This window comes from Larimichthys crocea, chromosome I (assembly GCF_000972845.2).
Source record: "Larimichthys crocea isolate SSNF chromosome I, L_crocea_2.0, whole genome shotgun sequence".
Classification (NCBI taxonomy): domain Eukaryota; kingdom Metazoa; phylum Chordata; class Actinopteri; family Sciaenidae; genus Larimichthys; species Larimichthys crocea.
Window position 1 is genome coordinate 16,723,801 of NC_040011.1, and position 26,336 is coordinate 16,750,136.

General features: G+C 41.7%; 2 protein-coding genes across 3 annotated transcripts; one reads left to right on the plus strand and one right to left on the minus strand.

Annotated features, from left to right (window-relative positions):
* Positions 1 to 2,642: 2,642 nt before the first annotated feature.
* On the minus strand, positions 2,643 to 13,802 carry txnrd3 (thioredoxin reductase 3). Of its 2 annotated transcripts, none has more exons than XM_027282338.1 (16): positions 13,376 to 13,802; positions 12,832 to 12,892; positions 11,868 to 11,977; positions 11,283 to 11,381; positions 10,999 to 11,071; positions 10,732 to 10,914; positions 10,516 to 10,658; positions 10,029 to 10,144; positions 9,252 to 9,477; positions 9,070 to 9,162; positions 8,057 to 8,133; positions 7,084 to 7,240; positions 6,539 to 6,646; positions 5,322 to 5,417; positions 5,084 to 5,218; positions 2,643 to 3,860 (listed from the first exon to the last, which is right to left on the minus strand). In XM_027282338.1, exons 1-16 carry the CDS (start codon positions 13,490 to 13,492, stop codon positions 3,798 to 3,800), a joined length of 1,857 nt encoding a protein of 618 aa, XP_027138139.1. In that variant the 5' UTR covers positions 13,493 to 13,802; the 3' UTR covers positions 2,643 to 3,797. The 2 variants fall into 2 exon arrangements, with proteins under 2 accessions (XP_027138139.1, XP_027138142.1); XM_027282341.1 differs by having other exon boundaries at positions 10,795 to 10,914; positions 13,376 to 13,798.
* A 2,032-nt stretch (positions 13,803 to 15,834) lies between these two features.
* bin2b (bridging integrator 2b) lies at positions 15,835 to 26,087 on the plus strand. The gene is made up of 13 exons (XM_010748606.3): positions 15,835 to 15,888; positions 16,093 to 16,290; positions 17,595 to 17,675; positions 18,794 to 18,848; positions 19,306 to 19,400; positions 20,857 to 20,952; positions 21,109 to 21,216; positions 21,343 to 21,428; positions 22,105 to 22,180; positions 22,318 to 22,400; positions 22,501 to 23,194; positions 24,498 to 24,590; positions 25,585 to 26,087. The coding sequence occupies exons 2-13, from the start codon at positions 16,198 to 16,200 to the stop codon at positions 25,693 to 25,695; spliced, it is 1,671 nt and encodes a 556-aa protein (XP_010746908.3). The 5' UTR covers positions 15,835 to 15,888; positions 16,093 to 16,197; the 3' UTR covers positions 25,696 to 26,087.
* The last annotated feature ends 249 nt before the right edge of the window (positions 26,088 to 26,336 follow it).

A 26,336-nucleotide genomic window follows, 5' to 3' on the forward strand; every position in this document is an offset into this window, starting at 1 on the left:
TCTTCCCTGAACAAACAAAACAAAATTTTATTCGTCTGTGGTCAGATCAATCGGTGGAAAAAAAGTTGTCTTATGCTGAAATATGAATAGAAGATTTATCAATATGCTTGTCATCACATGATGTTGCCTCAGTTCTGAAGAAGCTGTCCTCTCTAACCACTATATGTCCATAAATGATCATTAGTCTACAAACAAGGAAATATGTTTACCCTTAGTGGTCCGACATTGTTATCTGACTCTTATGTACCTATCTGTCTGTGTCTAGTGAGTGCAACAGCACTATCCTCTGACCTCTGTTACCATAGTAATGATCAGAACGGGCCTGCTAAACACACGTTTACCCTTCAGCAATCAAGATTGGACACTGTCCCTACAGTGACCCCAAGGACATGTGCTTGACCCATGTGGCATGCTAGAATATAAGATTCCCTTACATTGTGAGATGGGTTGTATGAATATAGATCTGATCTATATGTCTGTGTGTTGCTGTGTTGTGCTAGCTGTGAAAACAAATCTTTCTTTTAAATCTGGCGATACACTAAAATCCTAGCAATAATAATTATATATTTTTTATTTATTTAACTTTTATTAAACCAGGAAAGGAACCACTGAGATTAAAATTCCTGGCTAAGACAGGTGTCAGCACAAAATAAGAACACACACGCCCTCCTCCTAATTTCTGGTCGGATGTATTTCATGTATTTTGTGCTAAAGTTATCAGGCGATAATTGTTTTTACTTTAATACGAGAAGCCGTTTTCAAAGGGACAGTGGCGTATAAATTAAAGTCACGTGGACTCACAAGGAGCTGTTTAATTGGGCAGTTTTAGAGAAATTGAATATATTTAGTGGATGATCAGCTCCTCAATGTGGAGTGAAGCAGGTAAACTGAGACAGTGGCGGTCACACAAAAAGTGAGTTGAACAAGCATTACACAGACAGCAGGAGCTCAAGTGCCTTTCAGCTTTGAAGCCCTCAGCACAGCCTCAGACAGTCATGTGCTGCTGGAATAACAAACACCGGTGAATCAATTAGCTCATCTCACTATAGATTGATCACCTCAATAAAGTGGGTTTTAGACCCCCACCCCACCCAAAAAAAACCCTTCATCAAAGCCTGAGTTGTCATGACAGCATGTGCAGGTGACTGTTTTCAGATGTGAGCCAGGGGAACCCAACAAAGACTTCACACCAGCCCGGGCTATTGATGGAGACCGCCACTTGTGGAGGCTGAATAGTGCCACAGAAACACAGAGACTCAGAGGAAATGATGCTATTATTTCTACACGGCTCTCTGATGTAGATGACGTGAATAGGCTGCCCACTTCAACGGGATGATTTTAATCCACTTTGCCTCAAAATATCCATCCACCTCTGATTTACTATCCTATCAGCAGTTACAGAAGCATCAGTTCTTTGGGTTATCTATCTACAGATTAGGTACTTTGTGTCCACACAGATTACTTCTTTATTCTGGAGCACGGGAACAGAAAATATTCGAACATTTACTCACTTCTTACCATTTGCAAACATCTCTCAAAGTGACCTGAACAATGAACACATCGAGGATTATTGGCAGACAATTATACATCTGAACTGAGGCTGAGAAAAGCTTGCTACATTATTGGTACACATGGGTACAAACTTTTCCAAATTTTGGACCTTTATTTCAAAAGTAGTCATATGATATTATATTTAAAATAAAAATAACAGAGACCTCCTCCCCCTGTATCCAATTATAAGGAAAACTCCTTCTAGTCACTCAAAAGTGATCAATATTTTCACTGTTTTTGTATTTTGCTGTTTAGTGCTGTATGGCTGTTCTATGCGAGGGGTTTTGTTACTGTGTTTTGTACCAAACCATACAATATGAAGATCACACTGGGGAAATTCACTTGTCACAGCAGCTGATACACACAAGGTTGATAAAAAAATATATAGAAAGAAGTCATGCCTTCTTACATGGTGGGAGCAGCAGTCTGTTGCTGAAGGAGCTGTTTAAGGCCTCCACAGTCTGATGCAGGGGCTGAGAGGAGTTGTTCATGATGGATGTCAGCTTTGCTAACATCCTCCTCTCTCCCACTTCTTCTATGGAGTCTAGGGGGGCAGTCCAGGACCGAGCTGGCCCTCTTGACCAGTTTGTCCCCAGCAGATGACTGCATAGAATAATGCAGTCACCACCACCACTGTGTAATATAAAGTTTAGAATAAAGCCCTGAATTAATCATGAAATAAATGAAGAAATTATACAAAACTCAATAGATTATTTTAAAGTTATTTCATCATTATCAGTTAACTAATATTTCATTACGGAAATGTTCATTTCAAAACAGCCTTTTTAAAGTATTGAGTCTTTCTGTGTTTCAGGACACCATTTTCAGCCAATGTCAACTTTCATTCGTCCATTCGTCATATTTCATTTGTTTACATTAGTGCTATCAAACAGGCTCTATGCCAGCTAGTTAGCCATTTTTTCTTCAGAGTTGTCTTTCAGGATAACATCTTTAAAATGACCGAGCCTGCAAAGAGATGCAGGATGCATGTGATTGGCTGAAATGTTATCTAATATATAGTAACCTTATCAGTCAAGTCTGCTGAGTTTATGACTCAGGTCAATCTGAAAGTGAAAGAGTCGGACAAAAACTGATGGTGAACTCATCTTTTATTAAATCTTGAGAGAATTAATCTACAGTGGTTTGACACCAACAAACAAGTCATTTACACAGATGACCAATGTCGCTCACTGACAGCAGCCAGAATACTGTCGTCTTAAGGCTGAATAGATCTTTTACATACACATAATGCAGATGCAACGAACATGCATTAAATTAAATGAGTAAAAACTTTGAGAATTGTATTTATTTACTTTAAAAAGACAACAGCCAGAACAATTCAGGTTGTATTTTTCATTCAATTCTGTCTGGTAGTGTTGCAGCGATGCTTGAGAAGGTGTACATTTTTATTCCGGCTCTTGATCTCTGCAGACTTGTTTTCGATAAATGCTTTGGTACACAGAAAGGGTGCAGAAAACTCTGGTGCCTCCACACAGCAAAGACAAATATTAACAACATGTATACACCTCGATTCCAAAGGCCGTGAAGGCCTGGTGGGAGGAATGTGTGGAAAGAAGAAGGCTCAACAGAAGAGACGCGATGACATCTACACACACCAGATTAAATAATAAGCTTCCATCACAAGTGGACTTCAGAGAAGTGCATCCATTCAAACCTTGGTTTTGTGCCAATTTAAATAGATATTTCAGTCTGTATGCTGAGGGTGAATGAGAAGTGTTTGAAGTTTAGGGGTTGGACGAAGAATTAGGGCCACCATCAGGTGCTTCTGCAGAGGTACATCGATCCTCACCCACCTCAGTATTTAAGGTTACGGGCCAGGACGTCACAAACAGCCCAAACATACACATACTCAGTGGTAGTGTGTTTTGGTGCTCCTCTGAGAAGGACACACTGTTGGAGTCCAGGACAAACAAGCAGCAGAGTAACCCCGCTGTTCAGCAGGCTGCCCTCGTATCAAACTCCTCAGCCAGAGCTGGAGACTCGCACGTCGTCAGCTCTGGCTTCAGTCAGTCGCCTCTTAGCTCCCAGCGAGCCTGAATCAGTGCTGGTCACCGATTCAGACGCTTGCCGCGGTGTTAGGTTTGTCCTGAGAAACAACCGCTCTGTAAAGTGAGCGGCCCGAGGTGCGGCTGAGCTTAAAGGTTGACTGGTGAGCTAAGAGGAGAGGAGGGGGTGGTACGAGAGTCTAACACGAGAGCAGCCTGCTAAACGAGCAGGGTTTAACCTCAGCAGCCGGCCTGCTTGATGTCTCCACCGGAGCTCTTGGTCACCTCCAGAGTGGTGAAGATCTAAAAAGGGATAAGAAGAAACACACGTCAGGCGGCGCAGCTTTGTGATGCAGATTTTACATGTGTGTTCTTGAAACTTTCAGGAATTAACATTTTAAGGCTGTCTGGAATTAAAAAATACAAAACTCTATGGGTGCTTTCTGAGTGAACATGAAAGAAAATTAAACTCGGACATCACGGTGTGCTACATTCATTTAAAATAAAGATATGTGGTCAGACTTTGTTACAAAATGGAAATCCAAGTAATCAAACATCAAACAAGACGCCACTGAGCAGCTTAATGTGCTGCAATTATCACCATAGCACATTAACATAACAAATGTGTAATGATGAGGGCTAATTAATACACAGCATGTGTGGTAGTACGGTACGCAGAAGAAAAAAGGGATTCAAAATATTCATTCAGATCAAGATCATCTAAACTAAACCCGATTCAAATGCTCATCCACAGCATGAGAAAGAAACATGTTCATACTTTAGGTTGTCGTGTTTCATGACTGTGATCAGATCGGTGTCTGGCACGCCGAGATCATTCACACAGAATTAAGAGTGAAAATCCAGCCAAGTGAGGGTGTTACATATTTCAGCAGGAAGCAAAGGAGAGTTCATAACCTGGAAAACTGACCAAAGCTGGTTTCAATGGCTCCTGAAAAAACGGTTTACTCATGTACCTGTACACCTGAGTCTAACAGTTTCTGATCATCTGCCTGACTTCAGGTCTCACATAATGTTGAGAAGCCTGGATGGAGGCGTTCACGTGCCACATTCTAGGCGCCACCATGTGTGGCTGCTGTTCACTCCACCAGTGTTGTGTGTGTGATCGATCAATAAAGTATCTATTCTGTTTTTTATTCTAGATGTTTACATAGAACACCTAACCTAAAATGCCAAACATAAGGATTCTAACGGTGTGAGAACAGCGTTAAGAATCTGTGTTGACAGAAATGTCAATAAAAGAGGAAGTCATGGCTCATTATTTGCGGTTTTCTAATGTTGTGGATTGAGTAATAAGAAAAAAGGATTTTTGGGATTGCAGCAACCTGATGGAATTGTACAGCAGCACAGAGTCCTACCACATCAAGAAGCGCTGACAGAAGAGTCACGCTGCTGAATTTTAACAGAAGGCAGTCGTTTTAGTCAGCCACAGTTAAAGTCAGAGAACCCTACGACTCATTTAACCTGCCGGCAGACCACTAACAGCAATGAAAGGTCATCAGTCTTACCTCAGCACAGGTCGGGTGGATGCCGATGGTGCTGTCCAGCTGCTCTTTGGTGGCGCCGCATTTCATGGCTACGCCGAAGCCCTGCGTCACCTCTCCGGCATTTGGACCCAGATAGTGGAACCCAATGACTCGGTCCTACAGTGTTAACAACAAGACGAGGTCAGTCATGTGACACAACATGGGGTTATAAGCTGTCGGTTGCTCGGGGCAACTAATGTGTTTATATACAAACTCTTACGCTGTCCAGTTTATTGCAGATGATCTTGGCGTAGCATTTGTTGTTGTCTCTGCCGGGCACGGTGAACTCCAGAGGCCAGAACAGACTGTGGAACACCTGAACACACCAGAACCAGTCTTCATTCATCACAGCGTCAACACTAACGAGCTACATTCAACTGCCAATACTTATTACTAACTACTCATGTAATAACACAAATCGAACACGTCTGCAACTTCTGCTGAACTTTACAAGGAAGTTAATTTTGTTGTTTGTCTGTGTGTACTGAGGAGCTAATATTACAGTACTGAAATGTTCGATTTTCTGGCTGTCACACTGCTCAGCCTGCATGCACCAACAAGTCACTGAAGACAGAATGACAAGAGGAAGCTGCAGACAGAACAAAAACGCAGTAACTTCTCCAACAGCTCAAAAGCAACACACAGCGCCGTGGAACTGCGTACTCGAGTTCTTTCCATTTTTTCACACCTGAGGCCACGCATCTTCTGCTTCAGCCAAATATTTAGATTTGATGTCAGTACAGTGATCTGACTGCTTCAGATATTTAGATTTGATGTCAGTACAGTGATCTGACTGCTTCAGTCTGAAGTTTTGCAAACAAAACTAATCAAGAGCTTCTAAAATATGTTTTGTCTAAATCGAAATACCAACAAGTATAGCAGGAACTTATTAGTAAAATGACAGAACAGAATGAATAATGCAAAAATAGCAAAAAAAAATAAAAAATAAAAATAAATTCATAGTTCCAGCTTCAAAGATATGAAAGCTAGATTGACTGAATAATAATAGAAAATAATTAGTTGCAGTGCACAAAATGAGCCACACCTCAACTACCGACAGTCAAATCCTGCTTTTCAAAATAAATCCTAATATTCTAATGATACAATATAATTGAATTGAGTATTTACTTTTAATGGAGTACGTTTTCCTGATCAAACTTCTGTTCTATAGCTTTGAGAGTAACTCTGCAGTGTGGCATTAGTACTTTATTAAAAGGATCTGAACACTTCCTCCACTGAACACACTTCAGCTTTCATGGGAGCCAACTGAGTCAAAGTGTACACACAAATTTAAGAAACACTACGTGTGTGTGTGTGTGTGTGTCTTCACTGATTACAAAGAAGAACTCTTGTCTCAGTTCACTGCAGCCTGTCACAAGGTTCAGACGAGCCAGATATTTAATAAATTGTGTGCGTGTGTGTGTGTGTATGTGTTACCTCGATGTTGTCCTGCCCGTACAGCTCAGTGGCTCTCTCCTCTGACAGACCACAGGCACCGTACTCCAGCGGGGTGAAGACGGTGGTGGGAACGTTGATGTAGTCACACTGCACAGACACACACAAAATGAATTAGACTTTGTTATATGAATCCTTCAGCCGTCACACAACACACACACACACACACACACACACACACAATACAGTATTAAGATCTGTATCTTCCATGCTTCATTGTTTCAGAACTTTGAATCTCAGGTTTGACACGACAGCAGTTCAGACTGAAAAGTAATTCCACGTCTAAAGATATCGGAGATCGTCATTTCCTGGTAAGCGGTAAAAAGTTGTTGCTCTCTTGTGATGCTGCTGGAGCGACATGCTTCCTGTTTGATGTAATCTAGGAGTGGTCGAGGCCTCACTGATTACTGTACAAAGGCACAACTTTAGAACTTTATTCAGAGACTTTGGTGAAAGTGGATCAGCTTTTAAACAGAATACATCTGCTGCTTTTCCCTCTGTGTTTTCACTGTGCTGAGGGGGCGTACCTTGAGTTTGGCGCCTGCGTAGAGGCGTCGTGCCAGCAGCTTGCCGGCCTGGATGGCGACAGGTGTCAGCTCCCACTTGCCTTCCAGAATGTCTCCAATGGCGTAGATGTGGGGCACGTTGGTCTGCTCTTCATCGTTCACGGGGATCTTTCCATTCCTGGAGGTCAGTGAAGAAGAACATACCACACTTTGGTTCAATTTCACTCCGTTGTTGCAGAGTGAATATATCTTTCCTCTTAAATATCTCGGGTACTTATGGGTAAACTTTATGACTGTCCATCGACGAGGCAGAAATCCAATGGGAAGTGGGTCTAAGGTCACGAAACATCCTACACTGTGCAGCAGCAGAGCAAACGTGCTGATGAACCTGGTGGCCGCTCAGACTGTGTGTCGGCTTCATCTGAAGACTACTCAGGTCATAAGACCGGGGCATATGACTCGCAGAGTGCTCTTGTAAGCTGGCCTCATGCAGGATTAATCCGTTGGCCTCACAGGCTGAAACGTTCAGCCATTCACAAAAGAGAGGAAAGATCACATCCTCAAAAACGAGGCTGAGCATGCAATATGGGAAAAAAAAAATATTTGATTGCAAAAGTGGGACTTCTTTGAACACTACTTTCTAACTTCTGCTCTGAAATGACAAAGAGAAACAGGAAATTTCCTGATGACAGACGCGGCGTAATGACACCAGCGTGAAAAGCTCTCACATATTTGATTTTACGCTGCTGATACGGTGAGCGTTGTCATGCTGGCAACAAGACACCCTCCCTCCTCTCTAGCTACCAAATCCCCCAACGCACTCACACATACACACCCCCCCCGCAGAGATCCATGGGATGGCAATAACTGCTGAATCACTGTGACTGTACCGCGAGTCTTAAAGGAACAGGCCGCCCAATCTGATGGGATGGACGCATGTAGGAAGGAAAGGGAAAAAAAAAAAAAAAAAAATACAATGAGATGATAAACGTACTTAGGGTTGACTTTGACCCCTGCCTTGTCCAGGCCAATCTTGTCTGTGCACGCGTCTCGGCCCACTGCTATCAAGACCTGGAGAATGAGGAAATGGATTAAGTTTAAAGGAAGTCCTCCGGTCATTCCTGCAGGGAAGTTTCTGCTTTTTATTTACACACTGATGACTAAATGTAGCAAAAAAGAAGAGAAGCATGTAATACAACACGTGAACGTTTCAACTGATTATTTAGACACACCTGTTTGTGACAGCTCAACATCAGAACATACAGCTCATTTCTGAATGATTTAAAATCACTTTGACATCATTAAATTTGAAATTTCACCACTTTCATTTCAATTATATCTCCATTTCAAAAAACTGGTGACTGCCACCGGAACGATGTCGAGTAAATTACCCCTGCAGCAACTGGCTGCTGCTGTTAAATAAACACAGCACAGACACTGAAACTAACACCTTTTATTTATTTAGCATGCTGCAAGCTAGACAGGTTCATTTATGACTCAGCATAAAAAGAGAAGAGACTGTTAACAGCAGTAGCTAATGTTAGCTGGGTGACTTGCTCATTTCGATGCCGAGGAATAATCCTGAGCGACCTCGTTAGCTGACCGACAGCCTGAATACGCTCCTAAACGAACACAAGCAGCTGAGTAACAGCTCTGTTTGTGTTACTTTTTGGAGTCCACTTAGAGGATGTTTTCCATGTGTGCATTTATTTATTTATTTACTGTTGAACTTGAAGCCAGAAGGACACCTCCACCAAGGTGTTCTGTTTAGTCAGTTAGTTAGTTAAATACGATGACTTCATTGTATTTTGTCGTAGACGCTGGTGAAGTGAAAAAGAATCGGTGCCTTCTGCCCTTTCACTAAAGATAAAGGATAAATCGGGCCAGTGTTTCTTCCCGTGATCCTGCTGACGGACAAACATAACCTCCTCTAATGAGGCACTCCACAAAAGTAACACCAGGAACAGATGGAGAGTTAAAAGGTAGGACGAACTGATCAGTACATACGGTGTTGTACTCTCCCTCGATGATCTCATCGGTTTCTGTGGACTTCGCTGTCACCTTCAGCCTGCCAGGAGTGCCTGCCTCCAGCTCCTCCACCTGACACACACAGACATGTCTGTCAAATGTCTAGTTGAGAGTTAAAACTTATGGTGCGTGTTTTCGTTGAGGCAGCACTTAACGCTCACCTTTATGGGCACATATTTGCGGAGGAACTTCACGCCGTGCTCCTCCATGTGCTCTCCGGCGCGGTTGGCCATGTCCTGGTCGAAGCCCCTCAGCAGGATGGACCGGACCATAACGGTGACATCAAGACCCAGGCCGGCCAGGAAGCCACCGCACTCCAGTGCCACGTACGACGCCCCGATCACCAGGGTCTTTCCCGGGCAGTAGGACAACGAGAAGAGGTCGTCGCTGGTGGAAGAAGCGGACAGACACAAAGGAAATCAAACAGGGCTGTCAAACATGAAGCTGCAGTGCTCCCAAACGCTCAAATGTCTATTTGCTTTTAAGTGACGGCAGCATGCATTCCCCTCCCCACACTATTGGGCTTATCCTGTAAACAAATATGCCTACACATAGGAAACATCATTATAGTGCACAATACTAAATACTGAGCATTCAGAAGAGCTCAGGCTGGTGTTGTGCATCACACCTTTACTCTGAGGCTTTGTGAGACTAAGTGAGCAACATGAGACCATGTGTGGGTTGTCGAAACAGCAGCATAATGGCCAAAAGACACCTGAGGCTAATCTTCCATTACGTTTAGACAGCTGGGAGATTAATGGATGCTCTGAGGCAAAGCCACCTGCGGTGCTTACAGGAGTCCAGATCATTAAACGGTGTTTGTTGTACTCTTAGAGAGCACGCATGCCTCTTCAGACGTCTGCTGAACCCACCTTCTGGTCTAAAAACAAGCTCTGGACACAGTGCGTTATTAGGTCGGCCTGTAGCTGGCATCTCACCTGGTGATGCAGTACTCCTTGTCTCCAGGGATGCCCAGGTAGCGCGGCCTCTCGCCCGTAGCCAAGATAAACTTAGCCGCTGTGTAAAACGTCTCCTTTCCCCGTTTGTTTGTTGCCTGCCAGAAAATACAAGCATCAATATACAACTTTTGACTCTGGGTGCAGCTAGTGGTCCGATCACAGATAAAAGCTAACAATGGCAATGATGCTGAAAGGCAGCCAAAAAGGGAAGTTGAATGTTCAGCCGAGCCTGACCAAGATAAAAGAAACCAAAGCAAAAACAGGTCATCCAACAGTAGAGTAGACGCCATTTCAAAGCAGCTTGTCAGGACAAGAGATGGATTTGGGTGTGGTACCTTGACCAAGAGAGGAGGGAAGCTCTCATTCTGTTTGAAAATAGAGTTCAGTCTCCTAAGACTGGAACCAAACCAGCAGTCCCAGTTAAAGATCTGTACATTCAAGGTTCCTTCATGTCACAAGTGCTCACCTTGATTTTATGAGGATCAATAAACTCTGCATAGGCGTTGACATAATTGACGTTCTTGTCTCTCAGTGCCACCCTGTAGCCCCAGTTCAAGGAGCCGATGTAGTTGTTCACCGCCGTCTTCATCGTCTCCCAGTTGTGTTTCACTGCGTACAGACACATGGCCGTCAGTGGTTCACCTTAATGACAACGAGCGACTGCTGACAGCTACTGATTTACCACAGCAAGCCGGTGCGACGTCCCCCCTTCGTGACCTCCTGGGTCGTCTCTCTGAGCCCTCACCTGTCTCTTCAAACTCCCAGCCGAACTTGCGTGCATCCTGCATGGCGGTGCCCAGCAAGGCCGTCTGGTGCATCAGCTTCTTGGGAATGCAGCCCACGTTCACACACGTTCCACCGAGACCTGAACACCAACGCGTGGAAGCGGTTTAAAGAAATGCTGCATCGCAGGCGTCCGACTATGCATCTTAAAGTGGAAGTGTCTTACCCCAGGAGGTTCCCTTTGGTGTGGGCACGACATAGTCCAGTACCATGGTCTTCTTCCCCAACTTAGCAGCTTCCTGTTGTCAGAGCCAGTGTTACCGCAGCATTGCACAAATCTGTAAATTTACTAATGTCGGCTCAAACATAACGGTGGTTACTGATTGCAGCATTTCAACATTAGCTTCAGTTTCCGTCTGTGCAAAACCACAAAACTGCACAACAGAGAAACATACAATGTAATGAAGCTTTAACAGGTAACACTGAGTGTGCTGCACTTCATTCTATCACCTTTGAGCAGGCGAGGCCTCCAGACCCTCCTCCGATGACGATCAAGTCGTAGTCATAAGCCTCGCCCAGCAGCTGCTGCAGGCTGCCGTCTTGGTGAGCCTGACAGAAACATTAACATAATGTTGCATCAACATAGCATTTATGTACGTTGACGGTGTAGTGAGGTGAAGCCACTGTCGCAGGTTCACCAAGCCCTCCATCATCCTGCATCGAGACACCTCAGAAGGAATTATAACGGTTATTATTTTCTCACATTTTCAGTATTTACCCATTTAAAAAAAACAAAAAAAACATGCACGGCTCATTTGCATGACCTCTTGGCACACCTGGGCATTTTTGGTTACACCCCTTCCATTCATGCTGTTGCAACAAAAGGCCTATTGAGTGCGTGTTGTGTTCGTCGGTTGTTGGCAGGGCGAGATGACACATCTTGCAAATCATAAGCCAGTGGGTTTACCTTCACATGTAACTTAAAACCGACAGGCCTGTTTGTACATAGTTTCTGGAATCTGAGCGAGCAACCTGAACCATTTACAGCGATGTATGACAGTCCTGTTCATTCACCGACACACATTTATTCCTCACCTGCATTGTTTTGCTACAGTCGCCGAAATGCGTCTTGTTGATGAAGATACTAGGGACGGTTTTCTGTCCAGTCATCTCGATCAGCATCTCAAGGTAGTTGGGTCCATCCTCTGGACAGAGAGGTTCATGTAAGACACTACTTTTCATGCAGTGATATTTGTACTACCTCTGAATTCTAGGTTTGGTTTGAAGCTTTGCTCATAGTAGCATTGTACTGAGTTACTTTTAATATACAAATGATATGCTAAGTAATATAATGGAATTATTGCATGCATGTATGAAATCTAGATCACTATCTGTTGTGATGACGTCCAAAGTGTAATGTTTTGACTGCCGGCTGTGCCAGGAAACATGTTGATGCGGTCTGGTCAGTAACAGAGGATCTACTATTTTTGGCTTCAGCAGCAGGATACGACCTCGTCTTAAAAAAAAAAAAGAAGTCAATTTTAATAAGTCCTCCAACATATAGCTGAGACTGACAGGAATAACTCAGAGCAAAGCAGTTGGAGTTTACTCAGATATGGCACGAGGCCAAACATCTACCCTGAGTGACTCAGCATGTTTTGTGTTGCCGCAAAGGAAAACCAGGACGCAGCCTGGGGGAACACAGCATCCCTGCTGGATCAGGCAGGGCAGAAAACTGTCAAATGCATTTCATACTGACCCATAATGTCACCTTCGACTTCTCATTATTTATTTTTTTACGTTATTACAACTGTGTTTGACTTCATTCTCAGTCATTATCAGTACAAATACCAGCCTGCACTCACAAGTTAGAGTTATAGCTGGTGATTAGCACATTCATAAACACTTATACTGGCTTACAGGTACATTACAGTGCACTACTGAGCATTTATTCAGCGTTCATATACTGCTTACACATGTTCAATAGGTGAGGTAGTGTAGTACGTTTAAGTAACTAAAGTAAGACATAGCACAGACTGAACAAACATCTCCATCTTACCTATGAGGTCCAACTCCACCACATTACACTCGACATTCAGCTCTTTGAACAAGTCTTTCACCTGCAGGGACACACAGGTGATGAGTTTCCTCCAGGGTACATTATTAGTACTTTATTCACAACAATGACATACTTCACATTAATTAAAACCCTACAATGCTCTTATTGTTAGGTAAGCTCTTCCGTGTATGACTTATGATGGCACAACTGAAATTATAAAAGCGGGAACTTCAAAGAAACAAGTGCCGCTTTGTAACCAGACACGAAGGCTAATAACTGTTAAATATTAACTATAAATTATGCAGCAAACTAACTTTTCTAAAAACCGCGGCCCCCTTCAAGCGACTGGCTATGATGTTTCTGACTGATAACTCTTATGTTATCTGTGTCGTCAGTTGCTTTGTGACTTGTTGTATCAGCCTGTGTCTGCGTTAACGCAGCGAGGACACACGCCAGTAATTAGCCCGAGCCCCGAGCACTCCGCGGGAGGAAGATGGAAGTTGAGCAAGCTCCCTCCATCTCTTCGACAAAATGAGCAGCTTACCTTGACACAGTACGGACAGTAGGTCTTGCTGAAAACCATCACTTTGTTGGTGTCAATGAGCTGCTGTATCCGCGTTTTGAGCTCATTCTTCCCGGCGTCGTTCTCGATGGGAGGCATTTTTGCGAGTTATTTCCGTCTGCCTGCGCAGGGCAAGCTTGGATAGACGGCTGACTGGCGAATGAGGGAAAACCCGAAATTAAACCGCACCAACTCTCTCTTAGTAAATGTACCAATGTGTCTCGGTACTCTCTCGCAGAATGCAGCTGAACCGCGGGTCTGACCTCGGCTCCTCTCCCTCGGCTGACAGCGGCTAATGAACCGACCGCGCCAAACGTCTTTTACCCAGACACCGTTCCTTGTCGTGCTGCTTTGGGTGCGCTCGATCACAGTCGCCGTGTGTACCGCATAGTCCGCTGCTCGTCATTTACAACAGAAAGAACTCCGCCCGCACGGTCAACCTCGTGCTTTAAAGCGTACCCACCTACAAACACGTCACGGGGTTGCCTATTTACATGCCGTAAAAGCACAAAACTATTACTATCTCGGAATATTCTCCTCAAATCAAAAGCGTTTAATTAGAGGCGTGTTTGTGTAGAAAAACACAGACCTCATACGAGTTGGGCTGACGATGATAGAAATAAAGGGGCTTACAGGCGCGTCTGGAAGACAGCTAATCCTAAATTAAGAAAGAAGTGAAGCGCAGAAGAGCATTAAAGATTAATATTGCATCGTAGCAGTCGTATGAAGTCGATAACTGATAAAGTCGTACCCCTGATTTCATGTTTCTATCCCTAGTTTACCTTTTGTCTGAGTTTGGTGCATAAGCACATAGTCAGATATCTAGCGCCATCTGCCGGTGAATGTAGATTATGACAAGTAACAGGTGCACTGCATATCCCCATATAACCTTTAACCTCCTCCTCGTCTACCCAAAATGTCTTATTATAGGATATCCCCATCACCATTTTAACATTGTATGTGATCTTGAGATAAATATCCGACGACTGAAAGCACTTATCAACTTATCAAGTATCTTTATGGTAATAATGATGGGAAACGTTTTAAATCATAAAGACTAATAATGAATGCTCTTCATACATTTAATAATTGCACTTTTATAATATTGAGGGACTCTCGAGAGACAGGTTAATGAAAAAGGATGATCAAAATCAAAACAGCACCTGACTTTTAGTCCCTAATACAAGTAGGCGTGAAGCTCCAAACGTGTTGGATCCTGCACTTCCCATAAAACAGCTCAATCAAACAGCATCTTTTGTTAGACTTTACATGCCTGATTTGTAACATCATCAGGATTATTTACTAAAACAATAGTTCCCTTCAGACAAAGAAGACATTATACAACTTTTTTTTTTACAGTTATGGTATGTAATAGAAAAGCACATTGGTAAAAGACAGTGGATCCTGCAGGATCATTTTGTCCAGAAAACAAATAAACTAGATTTTATTAAACAAGAAAGACAGCATACAAATACAGGAAAGCAAACGAGTTCTTAGCTGAATTTTGTTTGGATTTGTCATATTCTTCTCATTGATTATGTTAGCTTTCGCACATATTTACTAAATATTGGGGCTAGAGAAAATAATAAGGCAGTTTGTCTTCTGACACCATAGCAAGCAATTAACCAGCGACACTGTCTGATAAATAAAAGCAGTCAGTTCTTCAGGCCATGAAGAGGGAAAAATGAGAACTACAAATCCCTTATACCACAAAGTGTGATAAATGAATAACACAGGAAGTCACAGTGATCGTGTGCCCCCTGCCCAAACCACTGTATCTTTGTAGATGTTTTATGTCTCTTTGTTGTTGTTCTTGTTGCTTTGTTGTTGTTTTGTGTTTCGTTGTGGTTGTTTAAGTCTCTGTGTAGTTGTGTTTGTCTCTTTGTAGTTGTTTGTCTCTCTCTGTAGTTGTTTTATATCGTTTTATGGTTGTTGTATGGATGTTTTGTGTCTAGTTGTAGTCATTTTGTGTCTTTGTAGATATTCATTCATACACACAGACAGACAGACAGACAGACATACATTTAATCTATTTGTAGCTGTTCTGTGTCTCCTTGTCGTTCTGTGTCTCTTTGCTGTCACATTTTTGTCTCTTTTTTGTAGTCATTTTGAATTAAATTTACATTTTTGCGTTCTGTGTGTGTAAAGAACGTAGGCCTAGTTTAACAATAATAGTTTCATATTTACATCTACACATTTTATTAGGAGGTTGGTTGGGTATTGTTTCTACTTGAAATGTCCTCAGGGCCTACATATTACTCATATTCCTATTAGGAGAAGCAAACGTGTCAACGATTGACCAAAGGCTGTTCAATACACGAACAAGCCGATAAGGGGATTATGCAATATCAAAGTTATTAAATGGGCTAATCAGATACAGCACGGTTGATATCATTGTCGGATAAACTACAAGCATTTATTTCTTGTTTATGACCCCCCTGCTTACGTCACGTTGCTGAATCAGGTACGCATCATCAGGTACGCATCATTTCCAGGTGAGTGTAGGTGGATGACTTCCACGTTTATCTCGAATTTCAGCTCGGAGCGGAGAAAAGTTTTGCAACAGTTTGCACGATGATTGTTAAACAGATGAAGTCGCACGGATGTCAGTCATTCCTCTAACAAGTTTGAACAGGAGAGCAGACGATGATGATGATGCGAACTGACATTTGCATTGTTGCTCCACCTCCATCGCCTAGACTTGAAGGCGCAGCTCAGCCGCGGCGAGGCAGCCAGTTTCTCAGGAAGAAGCAGACGGGGAGGCGTGTTGAGCTGTGAGGAGAAACCGAGACAAACTTTTAACGATGGCAGAAAACAAAATGGGCCCAAACCTCCAGGCTGGAGCTGGATTCCTCGCCAAACGGGTCCAGAAGTCTTTGAATCGAGCTCAGGAGAAGGTGAGGCAGGGGAAGATAAACTTTTGAATTTAAGTGATTCATATATAACTTCACAATTGTACACTAGAGGCACTGTCATCGGTTTGGCAGGCAACGAGACAGTTATTCATGCTTGTTTTGTCATCCAACTTTATATCCTGTGGGGGTAGAGGAGCCTGCTGTAATATTAAACAGACTTCTCTTCATCATTACTCAAATAAGGGTTTCTTTGGAAACAAAGGGAGACACATCTAGTATAAGATCTACAACAAGGTTCCTAAACAGAGACAAATAACTCCTTCAGGAGAGTGTTATTTATCAAATATGTTGCTATGTAGGTACAGTACTGCTACAAACTCTTCTCTATCTCTGACTCTTGAATGAAATTTGAATTAAATCAAGTCAAGCCCCATGACAGATAAAGAGAAGCTGTCAACAGACTGTTCAGTGTATAAGACTGTAAAACCTGCTCTAAGGCTGTATGTTTTATCTGTCTGCCTTTGACTGATTTCCCCTGTTGGCTGTCCGCCTGCTGCATTGATATAACTGGACTTTCCCGGCTCGAGCATCATGTTGTTGTTCAAGTGCTGTACAGCTGTGTGCGGACACAAAAGCTGCCACTTCCTGACTGTGCACTTCCTCTCACTTGCTGAGCCTTTTCTCATTCAGTTCGTGGTTGATTTCGCTTCTTCTCCTCGAAACAGCAGCTACAGTAGTTTGCAGAACTGCAGAAGCTGCAAGACGATGCCTATTTTGGGGATTCTGGGATTTTTTTTTTATCATGGAAAATGGGAGGATAGAAATGATAATGAAAGCCTTTGTTGCAGATTTAAAGTTAAAGGTCATTCCATGTGGCATTCTGGCTTTCACGCAGCTACAAGCAGTGGGCTCTGGAGGACAGTGTAACAGTTAGCCTGTGTGCCTAGTTTAGGGGACGTATAGGAGTATGTGAAACTACAGAGTATCAGTCTGTTAGACCTTTACACCAATACCAATTTATCTGATATGAGCAGATATTTTGGCCTGGCCTATTATGCAATAATCCACCCATTCAGCTTCTTTAACACTGTCGCACTCTCGATGAACTTCTCCTCCAAAACGGATAAAATCTGATCCCGCAGCTGAGCTATTTTATTTTTTAACCCATGCATGAACATAAAATGATTTATACAACTTTTTCTACACATGCAGTAGTCCTGCCCAACACCTATAAACGCCTGTTGATGTGTAAAATAAGGAAATCCCCTGATGACTAATTCAGCTGTATCAGTAATGCTGCAGTAAACATGTCTAATTAAGTTACTCTGACTCTTGTTCTCTCTCAGGTACTTCAAAAACTGGGCAAAACCATGGAGACCAAGGACGAACAGTTTGAGCAGTGTTCCCAGAGCCTCAACAAACAACAGGTACACCAACGCACAACCTCTTTAACACAAGACGCTCTCTCTATATGATAGTCCTCTGCCATCTACTGCAAGACTCAAAGAAAAGTCCTGCATATTTTTGCTTGAGTCTACTTCTGTAGTTCCTCTAACAGCTCATTTTTATCTCCCACAATCTCCAGTTAAATGGAGCAATGCTTACTCTACAAAAATAACAGAGGTTTGTTTTAGCTGATGAGATGCCAACCCACAAATTCAGACAGTCAGCTTGGCACTGAAAACAGGAAATACTTGAAACAAGATGCCGCTCTATCTTACTCTCATATCCTTTCTGCATATGTACTGCTCTGTTATGTCTCCTCTAGATACGTGGAGATAAACAGTGCCCTTGATACTAACAGAAATGAGATTGTGCATTTTAAGGGATCCTCGTGAACTAATAACTCGGCCCAGTTTAGCTCTCTGAAAGAGTTTGAAAGTGAATATTATGTAATGTTTGAAAGAGGAAATAAAACAAACTTCCTTTTTGAAAAAGAAAAGTTTACTTTAAAAGCAGCACAGTGCATCCTTGCCCAGTGTGATGCACTCAGAGGTTTTGTTGCTACAGCTTTACTTGGTCTGGTAAAACCATTAGCTGGTATGCAAATGTAGCAAACTTTAGACTGGTATTGCTTTCTAATGCAAATTACTGAATCTTTATGCCTCTTTTGTACTTGTCATCCCGTACTTGTTATCCCGTAACTCAAAACAATTGCTCCACAAGTTCAACTTTTTAAGTTGCTCAAAGCTCATTCAGTTAGATGCAACACCTATAGTAAATACTGGAGGGAAACTGAAGGGAGCAACAGGAAGGAAGTCTACAGGGCTGACAAGGCGTGCTGCTTTCACTTCACCACCACTACCATCACCACATCAAATGTTGTGATTGTTTTGTAATTTAATTTAAGCTCGACATTGTGGTCAAGTGATCAGGTTTTCTGGACTTTACAACTTGATTTATGAAAAAGTGAGACTGCAAACAGAAACACGCTGATTACATCATTTGGGGTTATTCAGGAAATGGCTCAGATCGGCCACAGAGACACTATTAATGAGTAGTATATAAAAGTATATTCTGCTTTGTGTTTTGCTTCTGCATTCAGATCGACGGAAACCGCTTGTTTAAAGATGTCAAAGCCTACCATGCAGCTGTGAAAGGTACGTTTTTCAAAGCATGCATAGATCCACAGTGCATGTTAACAGAGTGCCAGTCATTGCTGTAGAGAGTTTGTCAATAGGGAAGTGAATTTCTTCTATTCTTGGACCCTGTGTCAACTTTTGCAATTGTGTCTGCGTTGCCATGTTGTACGAGAACAAATACAATCCTGCTGTGAAACCAGCGCACTCAGCATTGCATATGTGATTCATGGTCAAGAAACCGTTGTGTTTCTGGTTTTGTCAGCTATTGCTCCTGCATTGTGAGCTCCAGGCAGGAAATCAGTGTTGTTCTGACCTTCTCGATGTGGGTGTTGCAACAGTGCTGCAAATCCTAAAAAACAATACCACCACAATGCTCTCAGCTGCTGATGCCAGATGATAAGTTGATCCTTATGGAGTCATATTTTAAGACTTTTCTTTTTTTTGTCCTCCCACAATTTCCTGTCCCGTTCCTCAGCCGTGCACGAGACATCCAAGCGGCTCTCCCAGACATTGCGAGACATCTATGAATCAGACTGGAATGGAGTGGAGGACCTTGCTGTCATTACAGAGGTACAATCTTGATGTTTTTTTTTGCAAACATCTGCTTTAAACACTAATCTGAGAGGTAATAAGTTGATGAGATCAGTTGCATTTCAGCAGGTTGGAGTTATTTTCTGGAAACTTGGTTTCATCAAGAAGGTTTCAAGAAACTTCAAGTTACCGTACATGCAGACCAGAGTGGTCCCCATTTTGCCAGCAGGCATATGTCAAATGTCATGTCCATCTGTTTTTGTTTGTTTGTTTTGGATACTTCGGGTCCATGATAGCTGAATATCTCACATGTGTTTGACATATTATAAAGTTTGATTGCTATTATTTTAGCAATCAGATATTTATTTAAAGACCCCACAGCAACACTAATATTCATTTTGAACCATGTTTGTCCTGTTTAGGTCTGTTTTGGTCCTGACTAAATCCTGAGAATATTTTTATGTATTTTCACCTGCTAGTTACTACTTTGTCTGGTGCTAGGCAGGTAGCATGCAGTTTGTTTATCAAAGGTTTTATGTTGAAAATGGGTGCAGTTGGAAGAGCATCCGCCCCATGTACAACTTGCTGTAGCAGCCAAGGGTTCGAATCCAAACTGCAGCCTTTTGACGCGTGTCATTCCCCATCTCTGTCTCCCCACATTCCTGTCTCTTCAGCTGTCTCTATACAATAAACTTGAACATCGCTAAATACTAAATAAAAAGAAAAAAGAAGATGGCTCTCTGCTGCTGCTGGAAACAAGGCTGATTGGAGTGTTAAGACTGGTCCAAGACAGTAGAGTTATGAGCCATAAAACCAAAACAGAAAGCTCAAAAACACTAAAATGGTTTGTAGAGCTAAGAGGACCCACAGCGTTGTCTATGTGTTTTTGTTACTGCAAGCAACCCACTTCTCCTTGCACATTTTTGTTTTAACATTATTCATATAAAAATATAGATACGTGCAGCTTTAAATGCAAAAGTAACATCAGCATCAGAGCAAATGGCCACACTGAGCTAGAGAGCCCTGCTATACAACACAGGAGCCAGACTCAACAACCACATTAGCTTTCCTGCCGATGGCTCCTCCTTACGTTAGCTTATTGAATGAGCCACCAAACAAACATTCACTGGGGAAAAGTGAACTGCTGATGTCAGATTGCAGGATAAAGAATCCAGCTAGATGCTGATGTGGTCGTTACTCTTCAGTATCACTAACAACACGCTGTCTGCCGTGACATGTAGACTACAGCTTCATTTTGTTTAGTTTCCAATACACCAGTGTGGAACCGAGTCAAACTATGATTTAAGTTGACTCTAAAAGATGGATCACAACCCACCCACCCCTCCAAGGTTTGTTGCTACATAGATGAAATGAGTGAAGGTTTCATGTTGTGCAACAGCCTTGTATCTCTTGCTTCGCTGAAATAATGTTTGTGGCTTAGTTGTGTAGCATTTAGACAGACTTGCACTAATGTGGTACCAACTGTGTCTCTTAGAGTGAAGACTTGCTGTGGAACGACTATGAAGAGAAACTAAGTGACCAGATTGTCCGCACCATGGAGAACTATACAAGCCAGTTCCCTGAAGTCAAGGTAACCTGATTTTTATATTGAATCAGCTGCTGCTCAACTGCAAATAAATAATACAGTGGTTTTCTGGCCTCTTAGATAACTCCAGTCTGATTGTACTCTGAGGTATTTTTACTTGTGGACACCGTGTTGACGCAGAAACCCTGGTCTGTGTTTCAGGAACGAGTGGCTAAACGTGGTCGGAAACTGGTGGACTACGATTCAGCACGACACCACCTGGAAGCGCTACAAAGTGCCAAGAAAAAGGATGAAGCTAAAATAACAAAGGTAGCATCAATATCCCAGCGTGCATACAGCACAGAAATTATGTGAATGATTTCAACTTCAATTTAATTTCCATTGTTATTAAAAATAAAAAAATAAAAAAATCTACTTTCAATTCCTCTTTAACAGGCGGAGGAAGAGTTCAACAAAGCCCAGAATGTCTTTGAAGAAATAAATAACGAGCTGAGGGAGGAGCTGCCGGTTCTCTATCAGAGGTATGGTTGACCTTCCACAGCAGCAAAATAACACCGTCCTAGATAACAGAGGAATCTCATAGTGGAATGTTGGATCATGACCACAAGTATGTTGACAAAGTGTCTAGCTTTCAGCTCTGCATTTATTAAACTGGAATAAATCTTAAAACACACTTATGCATTCTATTAGAAGCAGTAAAGTAGGATTTCACACATCACTGCCTTGGTCTTGCTTCATGTCTATATTAGCTATTAGTAAGGAGATGATCCCAAACGTGAGAGGTGAGAATGATGTGCAACAAAGGTAGCCATTCGAATATTGTGGTTCATGGTCTGCAGCTTAACCCCTAGACCGTCAGGTTGCCGAACACGACATGAGACTACTTCTCTGTATCAATGTCGGTCGTGGTATTGAAAGACGAAAGTCTGTCTGGACAAATGAACTCAACCTGTGAATAAATAGTCTGAACAGAAGGTGTAAAACATTGTTAACCAGACCTTTTTAAAAAAAGAAAAGTTTGGGCTCAGATGTTTAAATGATCATTTTAGGCCTTTAACATTTACAGATGGAATTAAATCAAACACAAATTGTCAGAGTGTGCACAGGACAACAAAACTGAACTTGACTTGTTGTCTATTCAAGAAGGTCATGTGAATAAACTGAAAGACAAACTGAAAGCTGTCTTTGTCTCTGTAGCCGGATAGGTTGCTATGTGACTGTGTTCCAAAACGTATCAAACCTAAGAGATGTCTTCTATAAGGAAATGAGTGTGGTAAGATCCTTTTTTTAATTTCATCACATGTCACACTTGCAATGTAAAGGGGAAAAAAACATGAAAACTCTGACATCTGCATCTTTTAAATGATATTTTGTGTTGTAAGTGTGCTTATGTTGCACTTTGTGTCACAGCTCAACCGTGAACTGTACAATGTGATGAAGAAACTGGAGACTCAACACTCAGGAAAAGCTTTTATCGTCAAGGGTCTGAACAGGTACATGTTTGCACGTTTACTCGTCAATGGTTTGAGTGTTCAGTAAATAACAAACATATCCAATGGCAAAAATAAAATAATGTTCTTTTCCTTCACATAGCTCATCAAGTAAGTCAAAGAAGAGGAAGTCCCTGGTTATCTCCAATCCCATCCCCTGCAATACGGCTTTCCCAGCTGACCACGTCTCAATCCATTCTTCCACCGAAAATACCAAAGTCCCCTCTTCCCCTACCCAGCGAACTCAAAGCATCTCTGAAGAAACCAGTGCACCAGAAGAGAGTGTCGCCTCATCCAACTCATCCAAAGATGTGAACTCGTCAGACTCCGATCTTAGCTCCAGCGGTGCCAACACGCCGAAGAGGCAGTCAGCATGTGACAGTGAGAGCAGCGACAGGAGCACAGGGAGTCAAAGTCCAGAGGAGGCGGAAGCGGCAGCCAAGGCAGATGCCGAAGCGGAACTCGCTACAAACCAGTCCGATGACTCCGGGGTGGGAGTACCGAAGTCAGAAGCTGCAAGTCAGGAAGTGTCCAATCCATCGGATTCTGCAGATAGTGATGCTCCACACAGTCCAGAGCAGGACAGTGTGAGTGAGGCCAAGCCCAAACCTGCTCCAGTTCCTGCCCCTCGCATCTCCTTCCGGTCCACTGATGCACGCCCCCTCTTAACCCCCCAGCAGGAGGTGCAGGAGGAGGAAGAGGAGCAGGAGGAGACAGAGGAAGTGCCAATCAACCAGGAGACAGGTGACTCAGGAGATGACTCCAGTTCAGGCAATCCACCAGACTTCCTTTACAAGGTACACTCAACTATGATTTAAAGACTTTAACATTCTGGTATAATGATTTTCTTTCTGAGGAGAGGAGAAAATTTATGTCAGTCCAGCATGCACCCCATAACACTCACGACAGTTTAGGTCAAGACCTACAGCCTCCATTACCCACAATGCAGCTCAACCACAGACAGTTTGGTTAGAGGTGACATCACTTAAAGACACATTTTCTTTCTCTGAAGCCATAAAGAGCTTTAGACAACAATTTTCACATATGAAAAGACCTTTAAAAACACTTTGATGAGTATAATTGGTGAGGTTCCCTTTAAGTACAGAGCTTAGCTTAGCATACAGACTAGACTGCAAACATTAGCTGCCATCAGCTACTGATCACACAAAGTGAGGCTGTAGCAGGAACACCTCTGGATGTGTTAAACTGAGCCTCTGTGTTTTGTGTTCTCTTGTGTTTTGTGTTCTCTCTTTAGAAGTTGCTAAGTCTCATTTTAACAGACTGAATACGAATAGTTTACATACTCAAACTAACAGGTTTATGTATGAGTTCAAGTTCATTGAAGTTAAATGTAGTTTAAAGGCGAATAAAACATTAAAAATTACAAAAGCAATCTAACCTATAATAAATACTACATGTTAATATCTTTATTTGACCACCAATTCTGAATTCTGTTTTTCTTCAGATTTAATGTCCTACATGTTTGATGATGATAATAACACACCTACATACAGGTGTGTAATTGCTTATGGTGGCTAATGTTAGTTAATTTTAGGTTCTCTGAATCAGTTCACTGACTCTAACTAGGTGCTAATATTTACCATTCTAAAATAGTTAAACACTTTTTTGGAAATATCCATTTTGGTTTGAACGTGCTAAGCCAAGCTTAGCAATCATATCTACTTTGTGTATAAATTAGTATAAATGATAAATAATTTTTTTTACATGATCCCTGACAAATATAAAAAAAATATGTTTTTTTTTTTTACAATGATCCCTTATAGATAATATATATATAATATATATATATATATAAATATAATATATATATATATAATATATATATAATAATAAAATAAATAAATAAATAATAAATAATAAATAAATAAAAAAAACTTAGACTTCAAAGTTTCAGTTTTCTTTTCGTTATACGCATTATTTTTTGCACACAGTGGTATCTTAGTGAGTTTTTGATCAACTTCAATTTCAAGAAATCTCCAAACCTACAAAGAGTGATTCAGTGTGAACTGCCTTTTTTAAAGGTACTTAGATCTGTGTAAAATTGCTCAGTGTTAAGCTTGTATTCATGTTTCGCACCAGGCGGTGGCGTTGGAGAGCCATGCAGCATCTGAAGACGGTCTGCTCCAGTTTGAGGAGGGAGACGTCATCCTGGTGCTCGCTGACACTCAAGAGGTTAGTGTGTGTTCTTGTAAAGCATAGAAGATTACATGTTTCCTCTAAAGTCTTTTTTTGGACTGTGGACCTTTTTCTGAACATGAATATGTTGTTTAGACCGGTTGTTTTTCTCACTTTGAGCCATGTGAGCATCACGCTGGTGGTGTATTGTTCGTCATATGTTTGTTTCTTTTTTCGTTGAGTGATGGATATTTATTTTTCCTTTGGGTAACTGGCCAAACAGATGTTGTCCTGATATATTTCTAATGCAGATAAAATGGAGTCCGACAATATTGTCAAAATGAAAATATCTCTACCAAACGTCAGAGCCCACATTCACAAAACATCTAAAAGTAGCACAGCTGCTATGTTTGAGGGAAGTAAGAGTCTGTACAGAGCATCAGGAGATCTGTTCTTTGGAAGTCAAATAGTGCCAGCAATGACCTGATTTCATCAGTGTTTTGGAAGATGAGAAGATAATCATTTAATTAGTTTGATGACATATTTATGACTTAATAAGTATTTAATCAGCTCACCAGTAAATCAAAACAACCTGATAACACTAGAGGTGATTAATTGCACAACTCTCTGCTACTTTTCTGCCAATGGGGAAAAATACAATCGGCAGTGCTTGTGAACTCTGAAATATCTCAGCTGTCTGAGAATTTTATGATTTTTCAGTCCCACATTTGTTTGATAATTCATGAAGTGTCTAAGCTAAATGTAGAATGATCCCACAAAATTAAGAATTATTTTTTATTCTTTTATCATTACATTCTTTTATTTAACTTTGTGCTGTATGAAATCTGTTTTAATAGTCATTTTTAATGTTTGATTGGTGCTTAGGAGGAAACTCCTGATGCAGCCTTTTTTCTTTTTTTCTTCTTTCCGTGTGTGTGTGTGTGTGTGTGTGTGTGTGTGTGTGTGTGTGTGTGTCAAACTCAAAAAGCTCAGATTGCGGATTTGTTTCCTTGTGATTGTACATGAGTTTAATGCCTGTGTCTCACCACAGGAAGGCCTGCTGAAGGGGGTCAGGGAGGAGAGCTGGAACCAGCATGGGGATCTAGAAAATCACTCTGGGATCTTCCCGGAAAAACTCATCCAGCCTGTTCAGACGAAGTGAGGCAATAGTCACTCTTCAGCCTGTAATACTTTTTTTTTCTTCCATCGACCAGTTGATGACTCACTCATACACACAGAAAGACAGACACACATTCACACACACCACACCCATATGTTTTGGGCCCAGAAGCTGAACAAACAGATGATGTGACAGTCAAACACGTGGTTACTGGAATGCTCCGATGTTGCAACTCGTGGAACAAAAGTGAACATTTTGTAAGAGATGTTTGGATTGTTAAATGTAACAGTATTTTGCTCTTTTTGTATCTTCAAAGTCTTTATCTGAAACACTGTGAAAGCAAAGACCTTTTTATATTGATGTTGTAATCTTATGTAAACTTTCCTAAATAAAGTTGTAAATAAAAGATAGTACGATGTTGTTTTGGTATGAAATCCTGCACCTCTTTGTTCTTTATCATACTATTTGTTCAGTTGATCAGGGAATTTCCGATCTTAGAGAAGCAGATGACATGCAGTAAATTTGATTCACATTTTGTAAATAAAGGAAATAGTTGCTACAGGACTGCAGATAAAAAAGCCTGTGCTGGAGAGAGGACTACAATAATCAGAACTGTGAAAATAGTGTCAAGACCTGAAAACTGACCTACATAGATAATTGTCTATGATGAGCTTATGGAGGAA